The sequence below is a fragment of the Gymnodraco acuticeps genome, unplaced genomic scaffold (assembly GCF_902827175.1).
Source record: "Gymnodraco acuticeps unplaced genomic scaffold, fGymAcu1.1, whole genome shotgun sequence".
Classification (NCBI taxonomy): domain Eukaryota; kingdom Metazoa; phylum Chordata; class Actinopteri; order Perciformes; family Bathydraconidae; genus Gymnodraco; species Gymnodraco acuticeps.
Window position 1 is genome coordinate 325,325 of NW_022992205.1, and position 22,561 is coordinate 347,885.

General features: G+C 42.6%; 1 protein-coding gene across 1 annotated transcript; it reads right to left on the reverse strand.

Moving 5' to 3' along the window:
- Nucleotides 1-2,629: 2,629 nt before the first annotated feature.
- Nucleotides 2,630-11,326, reverse strand: rem1 (RAS (RAD and GEM)-like GTP-binding 1). The gene is made up of 5 exons (XM_034205633.1): nucleotides 11,192-11,326; nucleotides 6,683-7,083; nucleotides 4,060-4,142; nucleotides 3,605-3,812; nucleotides 2,630-3,319 (listed from the first exon to the last, which is right to left on the reverse strand). Exons 2-5 carry the CDS (start codon nucleotides 7,047-7,049, stop codon nucleotides 3,042-3,044), a joined length of 936 nt encoding a protein of 311 aa, XP_034061524.1. The 5' UTR covers nucleotides 7,050-7,083; nucleotides 11,192-11,326; the 3' UTR covers nucleotides 2,630-3,041.
- Nucleotides 11,327-22,561: the final 11,235 nt, after the last annotated feature.

The following is a 22,561-nucleotide window of genomic DNA, read 5'->3' on the forward strand; positions in this document are numbered from 1 at the left end:
CTCCTGCAGAGAAGATTACAACTGAAAACAAAAAACACAAGATAATCATTAAACAATAACAAAAGTGAAGGTAATACATAACAAATAAGTACAATTAAATGAAATAAAGAAAGTCAATGATTTGCCTGAAACACATTCTTGCCTCTCGACCGCGCAGAGAAATACAGACGTTGCAGCCTTGAACAGAGCTATTTGTAATATGGCACATCAATTAGCGAAATAATGTAGTTACCTAAAGATATGTCTTAGCATTCAAAGTGACACTAGGTGTTGTATTGAGTAGTAGCTAGTTAGCTGGAATTAGATATTAACATTAGCAGCTAAGATTTGTGCAGATAATTACTGAGGAGTTCATCCCTTACTGTTCTACTTGTGTTTTTGTAAGATGAAGCCCGAGAGATCCCCGGTTCCGGGGGCCTCCTGCAACATCTTGCAGAAAACAGTGTCTGAGGGCATGTTCATTTAATAAACTATGAATGTTTTATATCCATGTAACGGAAAGAAAGTCATCTAACTGATCATTTAAAAAAAAAAATTCAAAAAAAATCCCACAATGCTAACGCTGAGCCTCTGAATTAGTAACGAGCGAAAAATGCGAACAGATGACTGCACCGAAATTCACTCACAAAACCTTATTATTTATCTTTGCTGCACATCTCAACCCATCGTCTCACATCGTGAGGGGACACATAATCGATGGGTACCCTCATTATCACTCAATTATACGAATTCTCGGAGATAATAACATCAAAACATATGGAGCTAGTTAGCTAAAAACTGCAAAATGGCTCACCTGTGTGGTAGTCTGGTCAAAAGTGGTCTTCAATGGCATTAAAAGAGGGGGGCCAGAGATAAGGAAAGGGGGGCCAGAGATAAGGAAAATCCACCCAAATGGCCCCAGAAGAGGTTTTTTTTGCTAAATCTGTCTAAAAAGGTCAAATATCACTTGTTTTGCATCAATCTTGATACAGGGTACTTATTATATGTTGTACTTTGGATTCCTAAAGCTTTTAGTCTACTAACCCATCATCCAAGGTTAGTTTTCACTACAAGTACAAAATATTTTTTGGACGGACACTATAATTTACAGTTTTTTACCATGTTCAATCTGAATTTTCTTTCAAATAAAAACATATTTTTCTGACTTTTCTACATCCAACTCACAGGTTTTTCATTACTTTGAGAAAAAAGATTATTAATTTAACCCTTTTAGAAGGGAAGATATGGTCATTTGTTCTGGGAATGTCATTTTCGAGCCTGAGACCTGAAAAACAGGCTCAGGGCTTTAAGAAAACATGGGCCTCTAAAATCTTTGTTACACAGTATATTCTTTACAACAGCCTCACGTCGTCCATTGGCCAAGCTGAAATTTGATCAGCCTCTGAAGGTTTACTGTTAACTTAAGACTACCTAAAATAATTGTGAAATAACTGTGGCTGCAAAGGAGTGTGGACGTCTTTCAACCAGAAGGTTGTGGGTTCGCTCCCAGACCGTGCAGTCAACATGTCGATGTTTCCTTGGGCAAGATACTTAACCCCATAGTTGCTCCCGATGGCATATCCAACGCTGTGTGAATGTGTATGAATGTTAGCTTCCCTGAGCAAGTGGCACTGCTCTGTATGAATGAGTTGTGAATGGGTGAATAACTTGTAGGATGTTAAGTGCTTGAGGGGTCGTAAAGACCTGATAAAGCGCTTTATAAGTCAAATCCATTTACCACTTCAGTGGTTGTGTCTGTAGATGGAAACCCTCTCTTTGTGAAACTTTGCAAAAACTAAGCTAAACAACCTATCCTTACCTTAACCAACCGAGGTCCATGCCTAACTTAAAGGGGACCTATCATGCAAAATGCACTTTTGTACGTCTTTTATACATGAATATGTGTCCCCGGTGTGTCAGGGAACTCACCAAGTGTCAGAAAACACAACCCTCTCTCTTTTCCTCCATACCCAAATCTCTAAAAACGGGGCTGCAACGGAGCTGATACAGACGTTAATTTTTCTGACGTCAGAAAAGGGGTGCTCCGCCTATATGGGCAACTCTCCACCTATCAGGGGAATGGGGGGTTGGGCCACGGCCATTGCCACTCGAAAGCGCTGTAGATGCTGTAGTACATATGCCAGGCCTGTAAGTGGCGCTGTAGTCTGTCACAAAAGCAGCGAAGAAGACTTCTCACAGAATCAGCCCTTGCAAAAACAGGGCTGGAAAATAGCAAATAGAGCGAAATAAGGCATGGCTAAAATGCATGATCTGTTTGGTATTTTGAAAAAAAACGTGTTTTATATAGGTATGGCCCTACAATATATGTTTCAAATATAGCATGATAGGTCCACTTTAAACCATCTCCCATGGCTAGACAAAACCCACTTCATTGGCTGAATCTTTTAATTTGCTAAAACATTATAGTTGAATTAAATTCACCAATCAAATCCACTTAAAAAGTGCTAAACTAATATTTAACAATTACTTCGAAAAGGGGTTAGCTGAGTGATAACTTGTAAATAATACAAAAATATCGTTATTTTGTTGCTTTGGTGGTCAGTGGTGGTCAAACATGATTTGGAGAGAGCTGTTCCTTTAAGACTTTATTATGCAGTGTCAAACTGAAAACAGTAAAAACCTCAGGAGGACAGCAGAGTGGAAACTAAAGGACATCCTGAACACACACACACACACACACACACACACACACACACACACACACACACACACACACACACACAACCACACACACACACACACACACACACACACACACACACACACACACACACACACACACACACACACACACACAGTCATTCATCCAATGCAACAGTGCTTATCCTTGAAAGTCAGTTTTTTCAGATCATCTGGAGAAAAAGTCCCAAATATTTGGAAACCAAAAGTTCAAACAGTGTTTGTTCCCAGCGACTGTCCGTTGACTTTGATTTGAATCATCAACTTGCTGACCGAACAGGAAAAACAACGCCATTGTCCAAGTTATTACAACCAGAGAATTTAATTGAGTCAAATAATGTCCGACCTGTCTCTTCTAGTCTTCAGAGGACGGCCAGGTCGTGGCAGCTCTTGGAGCGCACTTTGACCGCCATGCGCTGGTTGTTGCGTGCCACCAATCGGTCCAGGAAGCGGCGAGCCTTCTGGGTAATGCTCTCTTTGCGCTTGTAGAAGGAAGTTCGGCGCTGAATGGCGTTGCTGCCGCCCCGACGGAGGCGGATCTGTCGGATCACGCCCTCGAACAGCTCGGTCACGTTGTGCTGCAGAGACGCCGACGTCTCGATGAATTTACAGTCAAACACCACCGCACATGCTCGGCCTTCTGAGAAACAAAGGACACATACAGGAAGGGAGATTAATTATCATAATACCATCAGTCAATCACTATTCATTTGTGTCATATTTTGCATTATAACACGGTTTTGTTGAATACTCGATTCTTATTGGTCAAGTTTGGACATGACTGCGGTTTGCAACTTCTCTAAGAAGATTAAGGAAACTCTTTCTCAACTCATTCTCTTTCCTTATCGGGGTTTATTTTAGCAAAAATAACCTGTGCTTTGTCCATTATCTCTCACGTATGTACTCTGTGACCTTTGACGCCCACCTTCCACAGAGACTTCTCTGGACCGGACCAGGTCGCTCTTGTTGCCCACAAGGATGATGGGAATGTTTTCGGCCTGGCGGGTGCGTCGCAGAGTGATCCGTAGCTCAGAGGCGGCTTCAAAACTGCAACGGTCGGTGACCGAGTAGACGATGGCGTACGCACTCCCGACCTTCAGACTGGGATCTTGCGAGGAGTCTTCCTCCCCCTCCTGCAAGGAAGAGAGACATGGGAAAGAAACATGTTCATTAAAAAAATTATATTTAAGATATAATTAGAGGAGGAATACCATTTGGATTCTTAGAACGTTTTTTCTTTCATTTATCATACAGCCTCCTTGCTTATTTATAATAAAAATGACACATTTATCCTGGTTTATGGAATTGTTATCTTTATGTAGATCACAAAATAATATTATAGTTATTACAAGAAAACACACACACACACACACAATGTACCAGTTTGTCGTTCTCCCAGGTATCCATGACGATAAGTGTTGTTTCCTCTCCATCTACTGTCAGTTTCCGCTCGTATGAGTCTTCTGTAACAAACAAGAGAAAATAAGACTGAGAATCTGTGTGTGGCTGAACTATAGACAGTATTCTCACACTTGCTAATGTGCTAACAACATCATGTTAGTGTTGTTATGCTATTATGCTGATGTTAGCACGTTAGCACGTGTTTAAACATAGAATGTTTACAGCGTCCATTTTACATTTTGGCATGTTCGAATGCTAACAGTTGCCCATTAGCAATGAACACACACTGAGCCTTAAAAGTTCAAAGGTTTCAAGGATCCGTTATGCTAATTCTGCATTATAGTATTTCATTTATTCTACAAAATCATGACAAAAGCAAACAAAAAATGTAGTCCTATATATGTTTTTTCTATTGCATGTAAACAGTAGCATCAAAAAGAAGGGGGAATAGTCTTTAACATTGAACCTCTGACATCAGGGAAACTTTGACGTTTGAGCACCGAGCATCATTGATGTGAACAGAGTCCGCCTCACACAAGCTGGCAGATACTCTGTTTTGTGAATAGATCTGCCCAACTATATTATTCTGCTTCCCCTTCTGCTACAGGGCCAAGAGTGGGAATGACAACATTCTCCTTAGAACAAAATCATTTTTTAAGCTGTTATTTTAAGCAAAGAAATGTGGCTTTAAAACCTTAGATATTTCAGTGGTGGACTAACTCGCCAACATCGTTGGGACCAACAGCAAATGAAACCTGCCTATTGCATCTGGGATTTTAAAGAGACAAAGAAAAACCTGGTTAACAGCTACAACATAATTCATACCTTCAAACAACAGCATCAAGGACTGTAAAATTAAAGCAGGAACTAAATAATGGGGCTCAGTCAACCGGAAAACAGCAGACAGGCCCTTCCCCCTCACACCATGTCAGACCGTCACTTGATCAATCCATCAATCATGGCTCCAGGCCAATCAACACGTGACAGAGGACAGATCGAAGATGTCAGGTCAGTGAAGGTTGGGATGTTACAACAAAGTCAGAAACTGAACTGCTGAGTCAAGTTATGAAAGCTACCACCATACGCACCAACTGTTACATGTTGGGCAGTTGTAGTTGATTATTAAGTTTCTGTGGTTATTTTACTCTCTTTTTTGCCAGGAAAACAACACATTTAGATTGTTAAAAGCTAACTGAACTGCTTTGAAGATATGCCACATTTCATTACATTTTTAAATATAAATAAGAGATCATTTATACAAATGTGAATGAGAAAATATAACTTTTTGAAAAATTCCATTATAGGTCATCTTTCACTTCTTGTGTTTTTTATACAAATTGCAATGTTCGGGTCACTGATCTGACTCAAGGACAGTGTAAAACTCTCACATGGCCAAAATGTTCTTTCAGTTTTATTTGTAAACAAACATCACGTGCACACAGAACTCCTGTCCGATCACAAAATGTCAGAACTGTGTCCAACCAGTGACTTCTCCCCATGTCGTCTGCTGCCCATTGTCCCAAAGGCCTAATAGCCCAAAACATTTCCCAATGGACCAAATTTGTCTGACAGTCCATTACTCCAAAATCAGATGCCCATTGCAACAAGAGCCAAATGTTTCTAAAATGCACTCTCTGCAACATACAGAAGCACAAGTCCAATATCTCTACATAATGGCAAAGGCCTGATTACCCTACCTGCCACAATTGACTTCTTATGATAATATTGCCGAACCAACCCAACCAATGAAGCTAGCGAAAGTAGTGTTGATCTTCCTATCTAGATCATGGAAAGAACCGTAGTTCCTCAAACTTTTATTTGAAGTTATGCAACCTGCTAGTTTATCCTGCAACAAAGAACCACACTTTTTTTTTTAAGTTGTTGACAGGAAACCAAAGACTGCCAACAAAATCACTGGTTAGTCTTGATAAAGGTTGATAACCGTATTTGTTAACTGACACTGTAACGATTTAAAGTTGGCTTACATTTGCCAACAAGAGCTACCAGACATTAAAACCTGAACCTGTGTTGCACTTACGGCCCGTCCACACAGCGGCGTGCGTTGAAAGCTTCACCATTCACTTTGAATGGGGTGACGTCACTTTTCGCCGAACTGCATGGCGGGAAGCGACGCGGAGCTTTGCTGGCGTGGCTCGATGCAAAAGTTGAGCAATGTTCAACTTTTGACGCCTCGGCAGAAGCGTCAGCCAATCGAATCATATGCCAGTACAAGCTCTAGCCAATCAAACCGCTGCTTGTGTGTCAGGGGCAGGAGATTCATGTGATTGGTGGTTTCAGACACGCACAGGCCCGCCGGCAAGCTTCAACGCACGCCGCTGTGTGGACGGGCCGTTAGTAAGGAGTCCTTTATTGCTTGCAAACTCAACATTTTATTTTAGGAGGAATTATGTTTTTCTCTTGTTAAGAAGTTACATATTCTGACTTTAAACCTACTATTGAAAATAAGGCAAGCTTGACCTCTTTTAGATTAATGGCATATTTCTATGATAAACTATTGTATTAGTTTTAGGGTGGAATGGTATTGATCACCCATAGACTTTATAGGGATCAAAAGCTGAACGAATCAGAGGTAACATCCCACCTCCAGGTTGTTCCTCTTTCTCTGTGATCCCGGCAAAGATTCCTGCCAGGCTGGTCTTTCCGACACCTTGGTCGCCTAGCAACACAACTCTGTAAACACAGTCCGAGTCACTCTCCGAGTCGTCGTCCGAGTCCGAGCTCCACTGGGCTCGGTAGTGCAGGGACTTGTCTCCAGGGTGGTAGGACGCAGACTGTCCCAGGGGAGGGTGGCTGCGGGGGGCCTCGGGCTCCTGGTGGTTGCTCCTGGGAAGCCGGGGGTCCTGAGGGTCTTGGGTCAAGGATGGGTGCTTGTAGAAGTGGGCTGGGGGGATGGGCGTGCTGCCTCTCCGCCGCAGGGGCTCCTTCCCTCTCTGAGTGTTCAGGGTCATGGTGCTACGGTACAGGCATCAGGACAGGACGGGCCTGGTGGGGAGATGAGAGGATTCAGAATAAAGTCTGGTACACTAGCGTCTTTAAGGTTATTGAAAAGTCTTTCGAACAACCAATTCAGTGTTACTCTGGCATAATCCCAGTCTTTCTGAAAATATGAAACTTGGAACATTTCTTTTTGTTTTCATTCATTTTCTAAGGCAAAACAAAGATCTATTTTGCTGCCATCGTGTAGTTTAAACTTTCTAGTGATGATGAAGTGTACTCCAGTGTGTGTCCGGCCCTGGTTACAGAGGCAGTCTAAATCAAATTATTTCCTTAGGTACTTTGCTGATTTTCTCAGTCAAAATTGGACCCTTAATGTTTAGAAAACTTGAATAAAAGCTAATTTTGTTCATTGCTCTTTTCTCAGTAGGACTGCCCAATATATAAAACATTTTTTATCAGCATCGCGATGACAACATGCTTGATAACCACTGCACAAAAAAAGTGACTCTTGTTTTAATGTCCTGATAAGGGTGTGTGGCATTGGGTGTTGTGTACAATACAACTTTACTTTTTCATTTTTGTCTGTTAATAAAAAAAACTGGATTTTCCTTAGAAAACTAGAAAACTATTAGTTTACTAGCTAGTGTATGAAGGGGTATCTGACATGCTGTTGCTCCAGCTGTGGTTAAGTCTAAACATAGCTTAGTTTTCTTCACTTATAACAAAGTGAAGAATTCATATTTATTGTAACCACCTTTGCTTTCTCACTGTCTCAGTCCCCACCAACTCATAAAGCTGGCAATGTCCTTGATCTCATATTCTCAAGGAACTGCTCTACTTCTAACCTCTCTGTAAACCCGCTCCACACCTGGGATCACTTTTTCATATCATTCTCTCTACCCCTTTCCAAACATAACAAACTAATCTCTTCTCATTCTGCACCTGTCGGCCGTAACCTTCGTTACCCTCCTCTACTCTTACCTCATTGGTGCTCTCAGCCCTCCCTTCATCTGACTCTTTCCAACTTCTGCCTCCAAACTCTGCTGCAGAAACTCTCCTCTCTACTCTTTGATCCTCTCTGGACTCTCTCTGTCCTCTCACATCTCGGCAGGCTCGTCAGTTCCCTCCTGATCCCTGGCTAAATGACGCACTGCGTGCTAATAGAACCATCCTTCGGGCAGCAGAGCGGAAACGGTGGAAATCCAAACACCCTGACGACCTCCTAACCTATCAGGCTCTCCTCTCCTCTTTCTCTTCTTCGTTCTCTCAGGCAAAAAGCACTGTCTTTCAAGATAAGATCCAATCTTCCTATTCCAATCCCAAAAAACTATTTTCTATCTTCTCCACCCTCTTGGACCCCCCCAGAGCCCCTTCCCCCTCCTCCCTTCTGTCAGGCGACTTTATTAACTACTTTGAAAAAAAGGTTGATGATATTCGCTCTTCTTTTTCTGACTCACCTTTACTCACCACTGGGTCACCAGACCCACCGTTCACCCACACACTAACCTCCTTTTCCCCTCTCTCTCCAAGTGAGGTTCATACCCTCATTACCTCTGCCTGTCCTACCACCTGTCCTCTGGACCCTATCCCCTCGAACCTCCTTCAGACTATCGCTCCTGATATTCTACCGTTTCTCACCCATCTCATCAACACTTCTCTAACTTCTGGTCACTTTCCAAACAGTCTCAAGGAGGCAATAGTAAACCCTCTCCTAAAGAAACCCACTCTCAACCAGTCCGATGTTATAAACTACAGGCCTGTCTCTCTCCTCCTGTTCCTGTCTAAAACACTTGAACGCGCTGTCTTTAAACAACTCTCTTGTTATCTCAATCAGAACAACCTTCTTGATCCGCACCAGTCTGGTTTCAAGGCAGGTCACTCAACAGAAACTGCTCTCCTGGCTGTCTCTGAGGAACCGCACACTGCTAAAGCAGCCTCCCTCTCCTCTGTCACCATTCTTTTGGACCTGTCTGCTGCATTCGACACGGTGAACCATCAGATCCTTCTTCGCACTCTCCAAGAACTTGGAGTTTCAGGCTCTGCACTTTCCCTCCTCACCTCCTACCTCAAAGACCGCACCTACAGGGTAACTTGGAGAGGGTCCGAGTCCGACCCTTGTTAATTATCTACCGGGGGTCCCTCAGGGCTCTGTTCTTGGTCCCCTCCTCTTCTCCCTGTACACAAACTTGCTCGGATCAGTCATTAGTTTGCATGGTTTTTCATAACATTGCTACGCTGATGACACCCAACTAATTATGTCCTTTCGCCGCTCAGAGACCCAGGTCGTCGCACGCATCTCTGCTTGTCTAGCTGACATCTCTCAGTGGATGTCTGCTCACCACCTCAAGCTCAACCTTGATAAGACTGAACTGCTTTTTCTTCCGGGAAAAGAGTGTCCCACTCTTGACCTAACAATCAACATCGGCCCCTCTGTTGTTTCCCCGACTCAGACTGCAAGGAATCTGGGTGTGACCCTAGATGTCCTTCACTGCAAACATCGCTGCCACAACCCGCTGCTGCAGATACACTCTTTACAACATCAGAAGGATACGTCCCCTCCTGACCCAGAAAACGACGCAACTTCTGGACCAGGCTCTCGTCATCTCACGCCTAGACTACTGCAACTCCCTCCTGGCTGGTCTACCTGCATGTGCCATCCGACAGCAGAAAGGTTACACATCTTCCGGCGCAGACTGAAAACTCATCTCTTTCGACTCCACTTCGAGCAATACAAAATACATTTTAAAAAAGCACTTATATACTAATTAAGCACTTACATACTAACAAAGCACTTATATACTAACAAAGGACTGGCTTATCTAAAGCCAGTTGAATAGCACTTAACATGGTTTGGCTCTATGACACCTAATGTACTTATATGTTTTCTTCAAGTTTGTATCTTCTTGGTCGACTGCACTTATTGTAAGTCGCTTTGGATAAAAGCATCAGCTAAATGCAATGAAATGTAATGAAAACAGGCCACCATATGAGACAGATGTAAATTACAGTTAAGATGGAAAAAAAACGTTCTGAGGGGACAAGTGATTCGTTATGAAAAGTAGTAATGGAAAACTTTAGAAAGATAAGCGAGATAATAGAAGAGTAACTGCAGACTTGTTTTTCCGATATTTACATTAGGTGCACATTTCTTGTGACAGATTACACGCCTCTACATTCATGATGACACTGAGCATGCTTTGTATTATGTCTTAAAGTGTACTGTTTGATTTAATGCATATTATTGCATACATTACTTTTTATCTTTCTTTAAATAAAACAGTCAATAGCAATGTCTCTTAGAGTGAACGATGTAGACTACCTCAAAGATCAGCATAAATAATAATAATACAAAAAAACTGATTAGACTAAACATGATTTGAATCCTGGTTACCAGAAACCCTATGGACCCTCTAGTATGCATAAGAGAGCACAGACACACAAACAAACCTCCTACAATAAATAATTCAAGGGTTTAAAGGCACCAAGTACACACAGTGATAGTGAGGGGGAGTGACACCAGGTCAGATATACCCTCTGTGGAAGTAGATGGTTAACATTCTTCCTGTAACTTAATCTTATTTATATATTAAATATTAAAAAAACAAAATTATACACTTTTCAAGTACCAGACAGTCAGGAGGTCAGAGGTATGAGTTTTTGTCATCTATAGTAAAATGTGCATTACATGACTGCTAATTGAAAAGAGTTAATGAAGTAAATCAGATATATTGGAGAAAGTGATGTCAAACAGAAACCCGTTCTTAAGAAAGCACAAGAAATGTAGGTTTTCAGATATATCCAGATTATACTTTATATTTGAAATTAATTAAATATAACCATGTTAATCCTGTGAACTTCATCATATGATAAAATGTCCAAAAATGTGCCTAAATGTACCATGTGATATTACATGTGATTTCTTTTTTACATTTAAAATATCTTAAAACCAATGCTGATGTACAGTAATGTGAATTTGGAGATTTCACATTTCCTTTCCGAGTGAGATACAATAACAAATGTGTGAAAACAAACATTTCACACATGTTTTCGTTAAAAAAAGACCTAAATTGTTAATACAAATGTTTCATTTAATAAACTATAGATAGAGACCTCGGCAGCAAATAACATTGAATAGTAGGATAGAGTAACTTACCGTACTCCCCATGAACAGTGGTGTGTCCGTTCAGCCTCGAGAAACAACAGAAGTGAACTCTCTCTGTCTCTGTCCTGTAACAGTACCCTGGTGCCACAGTAACCCGCATGGAAAAAAAAAGTTCCACAACAGCGTTAAAAATTCAGCAGTGGAATCACAGAGTTATCTACCTCCCCCTGTGTGTGTGTGTGTGTGTGTGTGTGTGTGTGTGTGTGTGTGTGTGTGTGTGTGTGTGTGTGTCAGTGCGACAGCAGAGGAGAAACAGATAACTGAGGGGGGAGTTTGTGTGTGTGTGTGTGTGTGTGTGTGTGTGTGTGTGTGCATGCATGTGCATGTGTGTCTGTGTGTTGTTTTATCAGTGTCAGTGTGGAGGGTTGAGTTGCTTTAGGGAAAAATGTGGTCACTTCCTTTGACCCAAAAGACACAGTTTTGCTTCATGAAACCCTTCAAACTGATTTACAAATGAAACATTTGATTATAACAAAGTCAGATTCAAGAAGGACTTTTAATATAACCAGCATAACATTCTGAATAAAAACACCATGGGCTCAGTGAAAGCTTTCAATATTCAGGTTATTCACTTACATGGAAGTTACAGTAATTGGATTTAAAGTAAAGAGTATATTTTGCCCATGAAGAAAATGTTTACAAACTAGCAAGCAGATAAAACGGCTAGCTAAACAAATAGCCAATGAACTAATTGTCACAAGACACATTTATTGTTGTTTGTTTGGTTTGGCTCATGTTAACTCTCCTGTCATTTCAGATCCCGCCTTTCTCCAGGCTCTTGTAATCAGCTCACTTCCCTCACCTGGCCTCCCCAGTCCTTCCGCTCACTTGTTACTCATTCCCTCATTACTCCACAGTACTTATACCACCTCACTATCTCTTGTCCTTTGCCAGATTGTCTTGTCTTTTCTGCCAAGCTCTTCAGTATCTTGTCCTGCCCGGTTTTAACCCCTGCCTGCCTATATTCGGATCTCGAGTTCCTGCCTACCCACTGTCTGGTTTTTGTTGCCTATCTGACGGATTTCCTGGCTCTGACTCTGACCCTGCCTGTCCCAGACCTGAATAAACTGAACATTGCTAAAAACTGGTTTTATCTGAGTCGTGTTATTGGGCTCTGATCTGTACCTGTGATCGTGACGTACAATCTGGCCAACATGGACCCAGCCGACTCAGCGACAGAACCACCGACGCAAGATGTCATGTTACAACGCCACGAGCAGCAGCTTACCTTAATGGCTGAAGCTATGCAGACGATGGCCGCTCGTCACGAACGGACCTTTGTGAATCTCCGTGATCATCTTCAGAACCTTCCTCCTACGGTCCAAAGTCAGGATCTGACTCCAGCTTCCGCTGTTCGATTCCAGAATCCTCCGGCGTCGGATGCACGCCTGCCTCCTCCGGAACGCTACTCTGGAGCCCCAGGTTCGTGCAGACCATTCCTGGTCCAATGTTCCCTCGCCTTCGAGCTCCAGCCTTCCGCCTTCCCAACAGAAAGATCCCGGGTGTCGTATATTGTCTCTCTTCTCACGGGCAAAGCTAAAGACTGGGGTACCGCCGAATGGGAGAGACAATACATTGCCTGCTTGTCTGTAAACGTATTCTCCGATGAACTGCGTAAAGTTTTTAATCACGCTACACCCGGAAGAGAGGTCGCTCGGGGACTGTTTAACCCGGCGCAAGATTACTCCATCGAGTTTTGTACCATAGCCGCCGAGAGTAACTGGAATGCTTCTTCACTTCTCGATGCCTTCTACAACGGTCTGTCAGATCGCCTTAAAGACGAACTGGCAGCTCGGGACCTTCCTGCTGATTTAGATGTGCTGGTGGCTCTCTCCATCTGAACAGGTGAGAGGAGGATTTTCAAACTCTTCTGAACCAATGCAGCTGGGGCGGACCCGGCTCTCCGAGGCAGAACGACAGCACCGCTTGCGGGATAACAGCTGTTTGTACTGTGGCCAGGAGGGTCAGTTTGCCTCCTCTTGTCCTGTAAAAGGTAGGGCTCACCAGTCATCCAGAGGGCGCTGGTGAGCCAAATTATGAATTTAGAAATGCCCTCTCGACCCCTAATCCATGCTCAGCTGAACGGCTCGGGGAAAATGCACACTGTGGCAGTTCTTATTGACTCTGGTGCTGATGCCAGTCTTTTGGACATAACACTGGCCTTCCAGATGGGACTTGGTCGGGAGGTTTTGGAGAAGCCCATCAATGCTACAGCTCTAGATGGTCGTCTTCTCTGCAGAGTGACACACCGATCAACTCCTGTTCAAATGAGCATGTCAGGTAATCACAGCGAAACACTCTCTTTTCACCTTATCCATGCACCACATCAGCCTGTCATTTTGGGGTTTCCTTGGTTAAGGAGGCATAATCCTCATATTGATTGGGCTTCAGGGACTATTAGAGAGTGGAGTGCTCATTGTCATGCTGTCTGCTTAAAATCTAGTTCCTCTATTGATTCCAGTCAGCCGATTACCTCTGAGTGTAAAGACATTTCCGGTGTTCCCAAGGATTACTGGGACCTTAAAGGGGCCTTTAACAAGGTTCGGGCCACCTCACTCCCGCCTCATCGTGCTTATGACTGTCCTATTGACCTGTTACCTGGTACAAGTCAATGGAGAAGTATATCAATGACTCTTTGGATGCAGGACTTATCCGGCCTTCATCATCTCCTGCTGGTGCAGGTTTTGTCTTCGTGGGTAAGAAGGATAAGACTCTGCGCCCATGCATTGACTACAGAGGACTCAATAACATCACTATTAAGAACAGGTATCCCCTTCCAATTGTTTCCTCTGCATTTGAACTGTTACAAGGTGCTACTATTTTTACCACGCTGGACCTACGTAACGCGTACCATTTGGTGAGAATCAGGGAGGGGGACGAGTGGAAGACGGGATTTAATACTCCTAGTGGACATATGAGTATTTTGTCATGCCTTTTGGACTTACCAATGCACCTGAAGTCTTCCAGGGGCTGGTGAACGATGTTCTGCAGGATCTACTCAATATCTGTGTTTTTGTATACCTGGATGACATTTAGATTTTTTCCAAGTCAAAACAGGAGCATGTGGTTCATGATCGCCTAGTCCTCCAGAGGCTCTTGGAGAACCACCTGTTCGTCAAGGCCGAGAAGTGTTTGTTCCACACCACAGAAGTCCCTTTCCTGGGATTTGTGGTCTCCACCGGAAACATCAAGATGGACCCTGACAAGACCAAGGCGGTGACTGACTGGCCACGCCCTTCAACACGCAAGGAGCTCCAACGCTTTTTGGGTTTCGCCAACTTCTACCAGAGGTTCATTCGAAACTACAGTTTGGTGGCAGCCCCTCTCACAGCTCTCACCTCTCAGAACATTCCCTTCGGGTGGTCTTCAGTGGCAAAAGGGGCTTTTGGTGAGTTAAAATCATGCTTCACCTCCAGTGTTGGGACTAACGCGTTACAAAGTAACTAGTACGCGTTACAGCCAGTAACTAGTACTCTAACTCATTACTTTTTTAATTCAGTAACTCCGTTAGTTTTTTTTATATAATCAACAGCCAGGCGAACAGAGATGAGTACTGTACTTAAGTACAGTAATTGAGTAAATGTACTTAGATACTTCCTGTGTCACATGCGGAGACGCGCTGTGGGCGTGTTTGTGTTGTTTACTAACAAGACTATCATGGCGGCGGCGGAGCTCAAGTCTAGTTTCTCCACCTGGAGATATTCTCACTATTTCACTTTTGTCGAGCACAAAGAAAAGAACGTTTTAGTTAAATGTAAGTTGTGTCTTGGCGGGTCAAAGATCCTATCTACTGCCCAAACCAGTCATTCAAATATCTTAAAACATCTGCAAAAACAACATGCTGGGACGAAGCTAGTAGCTAAGACCACAGAGACTCAGCCGACGCCACTCCACCTCCACCTAAGCAACAGCGGCTGGATTTTAACCAAGGGACTGCTAGCCAGGGAAAAGTCGATAAAGCCATTGCACGGTATGTTGTAGAACACATGCAGGCTATTGCTACAGTGGAGTCACCCGCTTTCAGGGAGCTAGTTAGCATGATACCATGTCCGGGCGGCACAATGCATATGGGACGGAAAACTTTTTCCAACTACCTGGAGAAAGAATATACAAAAATGGAAAGCCAGCTAATATCGATGCAATCCAGATTGCATATAAGGCATGTCAAGTTGATCAACAGATTGTATTATTCTCCAATGCAATAACAGTACTGAAAGGAAGGCTATAAGGGCACTAATAAAAAAAAAAAAAAGTAAGTAACTAAAACGTTACTTTTCACAGTAACGCATTACTTTTTGGTGTAAGTAACTAGTAAAGTAACTGAGTTACTTTTGCAATGAAGTAACTAGTAATGGTAACTAGTTACTGGTTTTCAGTAACTAGCACAACACTGTTCACCTCTGCTCCTATTTAGATTTTTCCAGATCCTACTAGGCAGTTTATTGTCGAGGTAGATGCGTCGGACACTGGAGTTGGGGCAGTTCTTTCTCAACGGTCGGCCGAGGATCAGAAAATTCACCCGTGTGCCTTCTCTCGGAAGCTGTCCCCAGCAGAAAGAAATTATGACATTGGTAATCGAGAACTGTTGGCGGTGAAACTTGCCCTGGAAGAATGGAGACACTGGTTGGAGGGAGCAGAGCAGCCTTTTGTGGTCTGGACTGACCACAACAATTTGGAGTACATCCGTTCAGCAAAGCGGCTGAACTCTCGTCAAGCCAGATGGGCTCTTTTTTTCACGCGCTTTGATTTCTCTCTTTCATACAGACCTGGTTCTAAGAACATCAAACCTGACGCCTTGTCTTGCCAGTTCCAGCCAGAGAGCTCTCCATCTCATCCTGAGAATATCATCGCTTCTACATGTGTCATTGGTCTGGTGACCTGGGAGGTGGAGGATAAGGTCAAGCGCTCCCATCCTGAACACCCAGCCCCAAGTGCCTGTCCTGTTAACCGTTTGTCCCTGCCACTCTCCGTACCCAGGGTCTCCAGTGGGGTCATAACTCTCGCCTGGCTTGTCACTCAGGAGTGACACGGTCCCTAGCCCTGATTCGACAGCGATTTTGGTGGTCTTCCATGGAGAAGGATACCAAGGAATTCATTGCTGCTTGCCTAGTCTGCTCCCAAAATAAAGAGAAGAGGCCCCAAGATGGAGCCTTGAGGAACCCCACATGTCATATTTGTCAACTCAGATTTGTATTTACCCATAGAAACAAAGTTGTTTCTGTCCTTTAAGTAGGATTCAAACCAATTTAGAACTGTTTCCGAAAGTCCCACCCAGTTTTCTAGTCGGTCTAGTAATATGTTGTGGTCAACAGTGTCAAACGCAGCACTGAGATCTAATAATACTAACACTGAAGTTCTGTCACTGTCTGTTTAAGTGGATGTCATTGAAGACCTTTACAAGAGCAGTCTCAGTGCTGTGGTTTGGACGAAATCCTGACTGGAACACATCCAAACAGTTATTTAAATGCAAGAAATTACTCAACTGTTGAAAGACTACTTTTTCAATGATTTTACCTAGAAATGGGAGGTTTGATATGGGCCAGTAATTGTTCATTACTGAAGCATCTAGATTATGCTTTTTTTTAAAGAGCTGTTTAATGACTGCAGTTTTCAGGGCCTGTGGAAAAACACCTGAGTGAAGAGATTTGTTTACTATATGAAGTAGATCTGAGGCCATGCAAGGCAAAACATCTTTGAAAAATCCTGTTGGAATAATATCAAGCCAGCAGGAGGAGGATTTCAGAAGTTGTATAATGTCATCTAGGTTTTTATCATTAATCTGATGGAATTGTGTCATGGTGTTTGAATTGATTTTAAGTGGACACAGAGACAACACATTTGCTGTACCTGATGCAAAGGCACTGACTGCTTGTTTGATTTTCTGAATTTTGTCAGTGAAGAAGGAGACAAAATCATTGCACGCCCTGGTGGATAGAAATTCAGAGGCTACTGACACTGGGGGGTTAGTTAGTCTGTCGACGGTAGCAAACAAGGCACATGCGTTGTTTTTGTTTTTGGTAATGATGTCAGAGAAGAACGATTGTCGTGCGTTTTTCAATTCCAAATGATAAAGGCCAAGTCTCTCTTTATAGATTTCAAAGTGAACCTGGAGATTTGTTTTTCGCCACCTGCGTTCAGCTTTTCGACATTCTCTTTTTTCTGTTTTCACGGTCATGGCCTTTCTCCATGGAGATATTTGCCAGACACTTCCTCTACCTTAGTTGGAGCAATGGCATCTATAACATTTTTAATTTTTGAATTAAAATGATCTACTAGCTCATTTACTGAGATGTTAGCAGGGGCAAGTGTGGAAGAAAAATTCTGAGTAAACATTTTCCTAGTATTTTCAGTTAAATATCGCTTTGTGGTTACCTGTTTTTGAACATTTTTGTGAACAGAAATAGAGCTCTCAAAGAAAACACAGGAATGGTCAGAGAGTGCAACATCAGTCACCACAACCTTAGAGATATTTAGACCCTTTGAGATAATTAAGTCCAGAGTGTGCCCCTTATTGTGCGTGGGCTCCGTTACATGCTGAGTCAGTCCATTGCTATCAAGAACACAAAACAGTTATTTTGCCCCTCTGTCCTGGGGGTTGTCAACATGGATGTTAAAATCACCAACAATGACTAGACGGTCAAAGTCAATACACACTATAGACAGCAGTTCGGTAAAATCATCAAAAAAGCTTGCACAGTATTTGGGTGGTCTATAGATATTTAGGAACAGAGCTCGAGAGGAGCATTTCAGCTGAAGGGCCACATATTCAAAAGAAGCAAAGTTCCCATAAGATGTCTTCCTGCATTGAAGTGAATCATTGAATAGAATAGCAACTCCACCCTTTCTTATGCATTATTTCCTGACTCATAAAACTAAAGTTGGGAACTGTTGATTCGATAAGAACAGCTGCACTGTTATTTTGTTCAATCCAAGTTTCTGTTAAAAACATAAAATCGAGATTGTGCTCAGTGATAAAATCATTGATTAAAAATGTTTTTCCAGCCAAAGACCTGACATTTAATAAAGCTAGTTTGAGTTTTTTGAACACACTATCAGTCAGGTTTTTTGTAACAAGCTGTGGCTGACATAGAATCACTGCTAAATTTGATAAACTCACACAAACGTTTGAGCGCTTCCTGTATCTAAGATGATTCACCGCTCTTAATCTATTACCTATCAACACAGATATCGGCAAAGCTACAGGCAGGCAGGGCCCCGGCATGTCCTGGAAAGAGTTGAGTGACATACGCCCTTGAGCCTGGACCCAGCAGATATCAGTTTGCAGCGTTTTGTACACACACATCCCTATCAGGCTTTGAAGGGGAGGGAGGACCCACCACCCTGCTCCTCTCATCATAGGAGGGCAGGGTGAGGGCTACACTGTAGAAAGGGGGGTTTGGAAATCTGCTTCCATCTTCCTTGTATTGTTTTGGTTTGGATGATTGTGGTAGGCATGGTGATGAAGCCGGGGGAGATGGTGCGCGTCTCTGCTTCGGTGATTTTGGTGGGCGTCGTTGAGGGGCGGGGGTAAAGGACAGGCTACCAACCCTGCGTATCGCCTTCATGCGGTCATCAAACTCCAGGGGGGTGGGCGAGGGTGAAAGGGTGAGCGGAGAGTAGAGAGAGCTGGGGGATGAATGAAGAGTATCCTCAAAGGCGTTGACAGGGGGGGGTGACGGGCAGTGGAGACTCCTCCATTTGTGTCATAGGTCTCCCATAATCAGAACATTCCTCAGGCGGGTGCAGTGATACTTCTTCAGGGTTTTCTGCGCGATGTGTTGTGTCTTTCTCCTGTTTTGATTCCTCTTGCCGCTTGTCCTTGGCAGAGGGAACAGATTGATGACGCAGGCAGTTGAATATGTTAGAGATAAACAATTTCACTCCTGACTTGTTCAGGCAAACTCCATTTGCCTTGAAAAGATGTCTGCGATCCCAGAAAAAGTTGAAATTGTCAATAAAATGGACAGAATGGTCAGTACAGGCAGTTGAAAGCCACGTGTTCAGTGCAAACAATCTGCTGAATCTCTCCACTCCTCTTCTGACTGGCGGTAGAGGGTCACTGATGAACACCTCCACATTTATAGAGCAGACAGTTTCCAACAAACATTTAAAGTCTTCTTTCAGCATTTCTGACTGTTGTTTCACAACATCATTTGTTCCAATATGTAGTACCACATTCTTCACAGTCGGATGTTCAGCCCCAATATGCAGGATCTTCTCAGCCAAGTCAGAGACCATATCCTACTAGTACTTTGGTGTTCTTACTACACACACTTTTTACATCTCTTACAGCAGTCACCCACAATCAGAGTTTCAGGCCCAGTCGTTAGCTTTCCCTCTAGCCTTTTACTTTTGGAGTAGCTATTGGTCCTTACCCTGCTGTGTGAAGAGGACAGGTTATCCAGGTCATCAGAAAGAGATCTCCGGTTCTCGGTCAGCGGAGTGTATCTGTTCTGGATTGGCACACTTGGTGGTTTAGGAGGATTGTTTGTAGTTCTCCCTTTAGCAGCTGTCCACGGCTGTTTCCTAGTATGAATAGGGGTTGAAGAGGCGCTCTTCCTGGGTGATAACAATGCAGGCCAGCCGGTCGCATCACAGATTTCAGAGCGCTGGGCTCTGCCTGTTATCCGTCCTCCCAAATCCCATGGAAATGATTTACTCTTAGGCTTTGCACCCAGAGAGTTTCAGGGAGGACTACCACTTGTAGATTTATTACCCGGTACACAGCCCTCCTGTTCCTTGGAATCCTTGTAGCTGCTAACTAGCTGTGAGTTAGCATACCCTTTTCCATTATTTTGCAACACTGGTAAAGTGGTGTCATTCCCACAACATAGTCCATTCACTTCCACGTTAACTTCCAACCGTTGCATTTTCATTTCCAACACAGCCATCTTCTGTATAAGTTTGTGGAAGTCATCTGTAGAGAACGGAGGCATTTTGCTACCAACTAGCTTAAGCTAAATAGCATGCAGTAGCCTACCAGGCTTTAGCTGTTGCTAGGCCATGCTACTGTAAGACTGAGGTCGTCGTAAAAATGTTGAAATATGGCTGAAACCCTCCGTCTATTTACGAAGAATAACTGTCCCAGTGATAAGTTAATGTCCAGGAGCCGTTGCTCGAAGTTTTCAGAGAATAAGAATAGGAAAATCAGCATAAAAAGTAAGCAGAGGCAAGAGCAAGCGGAAAAGCGTCTGCACTGTAAGAAAGATAAGCAAACTTAGGATATTGCATTTAAAAATAATAATAAATGGTAGAAGCCATAAACACTAGAATCAGATAAAAGCAGGCAGTGCTTTGCAATAATAATGCTTTAGGTTCTTCTTTACCAGATCAACTGACGCAGGCAGGTTATTTTTAAATTAATTTTTTTAAATCATATTTATTCATTCATCATTTCAATTAATCATCTATAAATATGCAAAGTAACTCCTGAAACGCCTCCTTTGGACTTACTTCTGTAACTTAATGGTATCACTATGTAACACCTGTGCTTCTATTGGCTAGCGCTCCAACACGTTGTATGTGATAGGCTCAAAGGGGACCGTGCTTCGCTGCTGCGGCCCCTAAGCTGTGGACCGCTCTGCCACTCTGCCACACATTAGACAGGCTTCTACACTGTCCGTTTTTAAATCTCATCTTAAAATCCACCTCATCTCCTTAGCATTCTGCACTTTTTAGATTTTTGTTTTCATTGCTTTTAAAAAGGTATATTGTTTTACTATATGGCTTTTATTTTCATTCTTATTTATTTCTTACCTTTATTTGTTTTTGTTTTGGGAGCTGCATTGTGTGATATTGTATTTCTCTGTACAGCCCTTTGGCCTGTAGGTTTTAAAGTGCTTTATAAAAAAAGTTTGATTCGATTCGATATGCTTAGGGGCGGGATATCTCTAAGCCGTTGACCAATTATAACAGAGCCGGCTAGCTAACCAATCAAAGGATTGTTGTATATTTTACGTGTAATATCCTGGGCTATTTTGTGTTTCCTTTGTCATTGGACCAGGTCCGATATAACATGATACTTTTGTGACTTTATCTGATAATCTATAACTAAAATCTATAATAAAGCACATTTAAAAATGAAAAAGGTTGAACGAATACTGAATGCTAGTTGAAGAAGGACTAACAAGCAAATATTTTGTCAAAAAAAGGGATGGTAACCAACAAAGGGCATTTTTCCAACTAGCTAAATGAAGCATGTACAGAAGGGTTGATCTATCTCATAACATACATATTAACTGGCATTTTTCTAAATAAGTTCAGCAACAGAAGACACCCTGAAATCCTGAGTTTACCCACTGCAAATACCTTTTGTATAGCATCATCCCACATCTAAACTCAAACGAAACTGAGTGTTTGAATGTGCACAGCTGCATTTCCTCTCATTTCAACAAGAACAAATCTGATTATCTTAAAGTGTTACACAAGTTAAACATCATTTACTGTTTAAACACACATTAGAGGGTGTTTGTAGGGAGTATTACATTATCACATGTTACTTTAGACGCTTTTATCCAAAGCGACGTACATACTCAATACTGTGGACAATTCCCAAAGGAGCAATTTGGGATGAAGTGTCTTGCTTGCCCAGGGACACAACGACATGCTGACTGCAGTGGGGTTTGAACCTGTGCACTACTCCACTGCGCCACACGCCTCTCCAATATATACCATTAACTCCAAAACACAAAGGTAATCGTATTGGTCATGCATATTCTGACTCAGTCTGAGAAAACCTGTGTTTTATTTTTCTGGTCGAGTCTGAAAAAGTAAATCAGATTACTTCAGAGCAGAACGCCTCTGTTAAACTGGAAGTACTGTGTTTGAAAGTCGGTGGTATTACCAGGTTATGAGGGTCCAATGATTATGACAACAAGTGCATGCTTTAGGAGCCATACCAAAAGTCTCTAAATATATCTCAGCATCTGCTGCTCAGATTGCTGCAGATTGAGACCATTCCACTTAATCCGTCTCCTGTGAATCCTCTAACTTGAAACCTCAGCGTTTTACCTTTGCAAGCCCTCAACGAATCTGAAAATAATGATACAGTCAATCAAAAATGATGACTAAGGATCTCTGAATTTGGATTCAAAAGCCATGAGATAGACAATGTAAATGTTAGTATTTTGCGGAATGTCATTCTTAATTTTCCATACTTTTGTCTTCCCCTTTTTTCTGGCAAGAGCTTCATGGAAAATTAGATTAGAGAGAAACACAGATCACTTCCTGTGTCAGCATGAGCCTCTCTTACTGAAACTCAACACATCACAGATGTTTAGGTTTTATCCACCCCCTCAGTTTAAAAGTTTAAAAGTTAAGAGGAAGAGTTTCCTGCCAGCACCTCATCCAATCCATTGAGCC

Excerpts from the sequence above, each read along its gene's own strand:
- rem1 (XM_034205633.1), bottom strand. The coding sequence starts at position 7,049 with ATGACCCTGAACACTCAGAGAGGGAAGGAGCCCCTGCGGCGGAGAGGC. Across the intron at positions 4,143-6,682 it reads GAAAGAGGAACAACCTGGAG|AAGACTCATACGAGCGGAAA; the intron begins GTGGGATGTTAC and ends TGTTTGTTACAG. Across the intron at positions 3,813-4,059 it reads CCTGGGAGAACGACAAACTG|GAGGGGGAGGAAGACTCCTC; the intron begins GTACATTGTGTG and ends TCTTCCTTGCAG.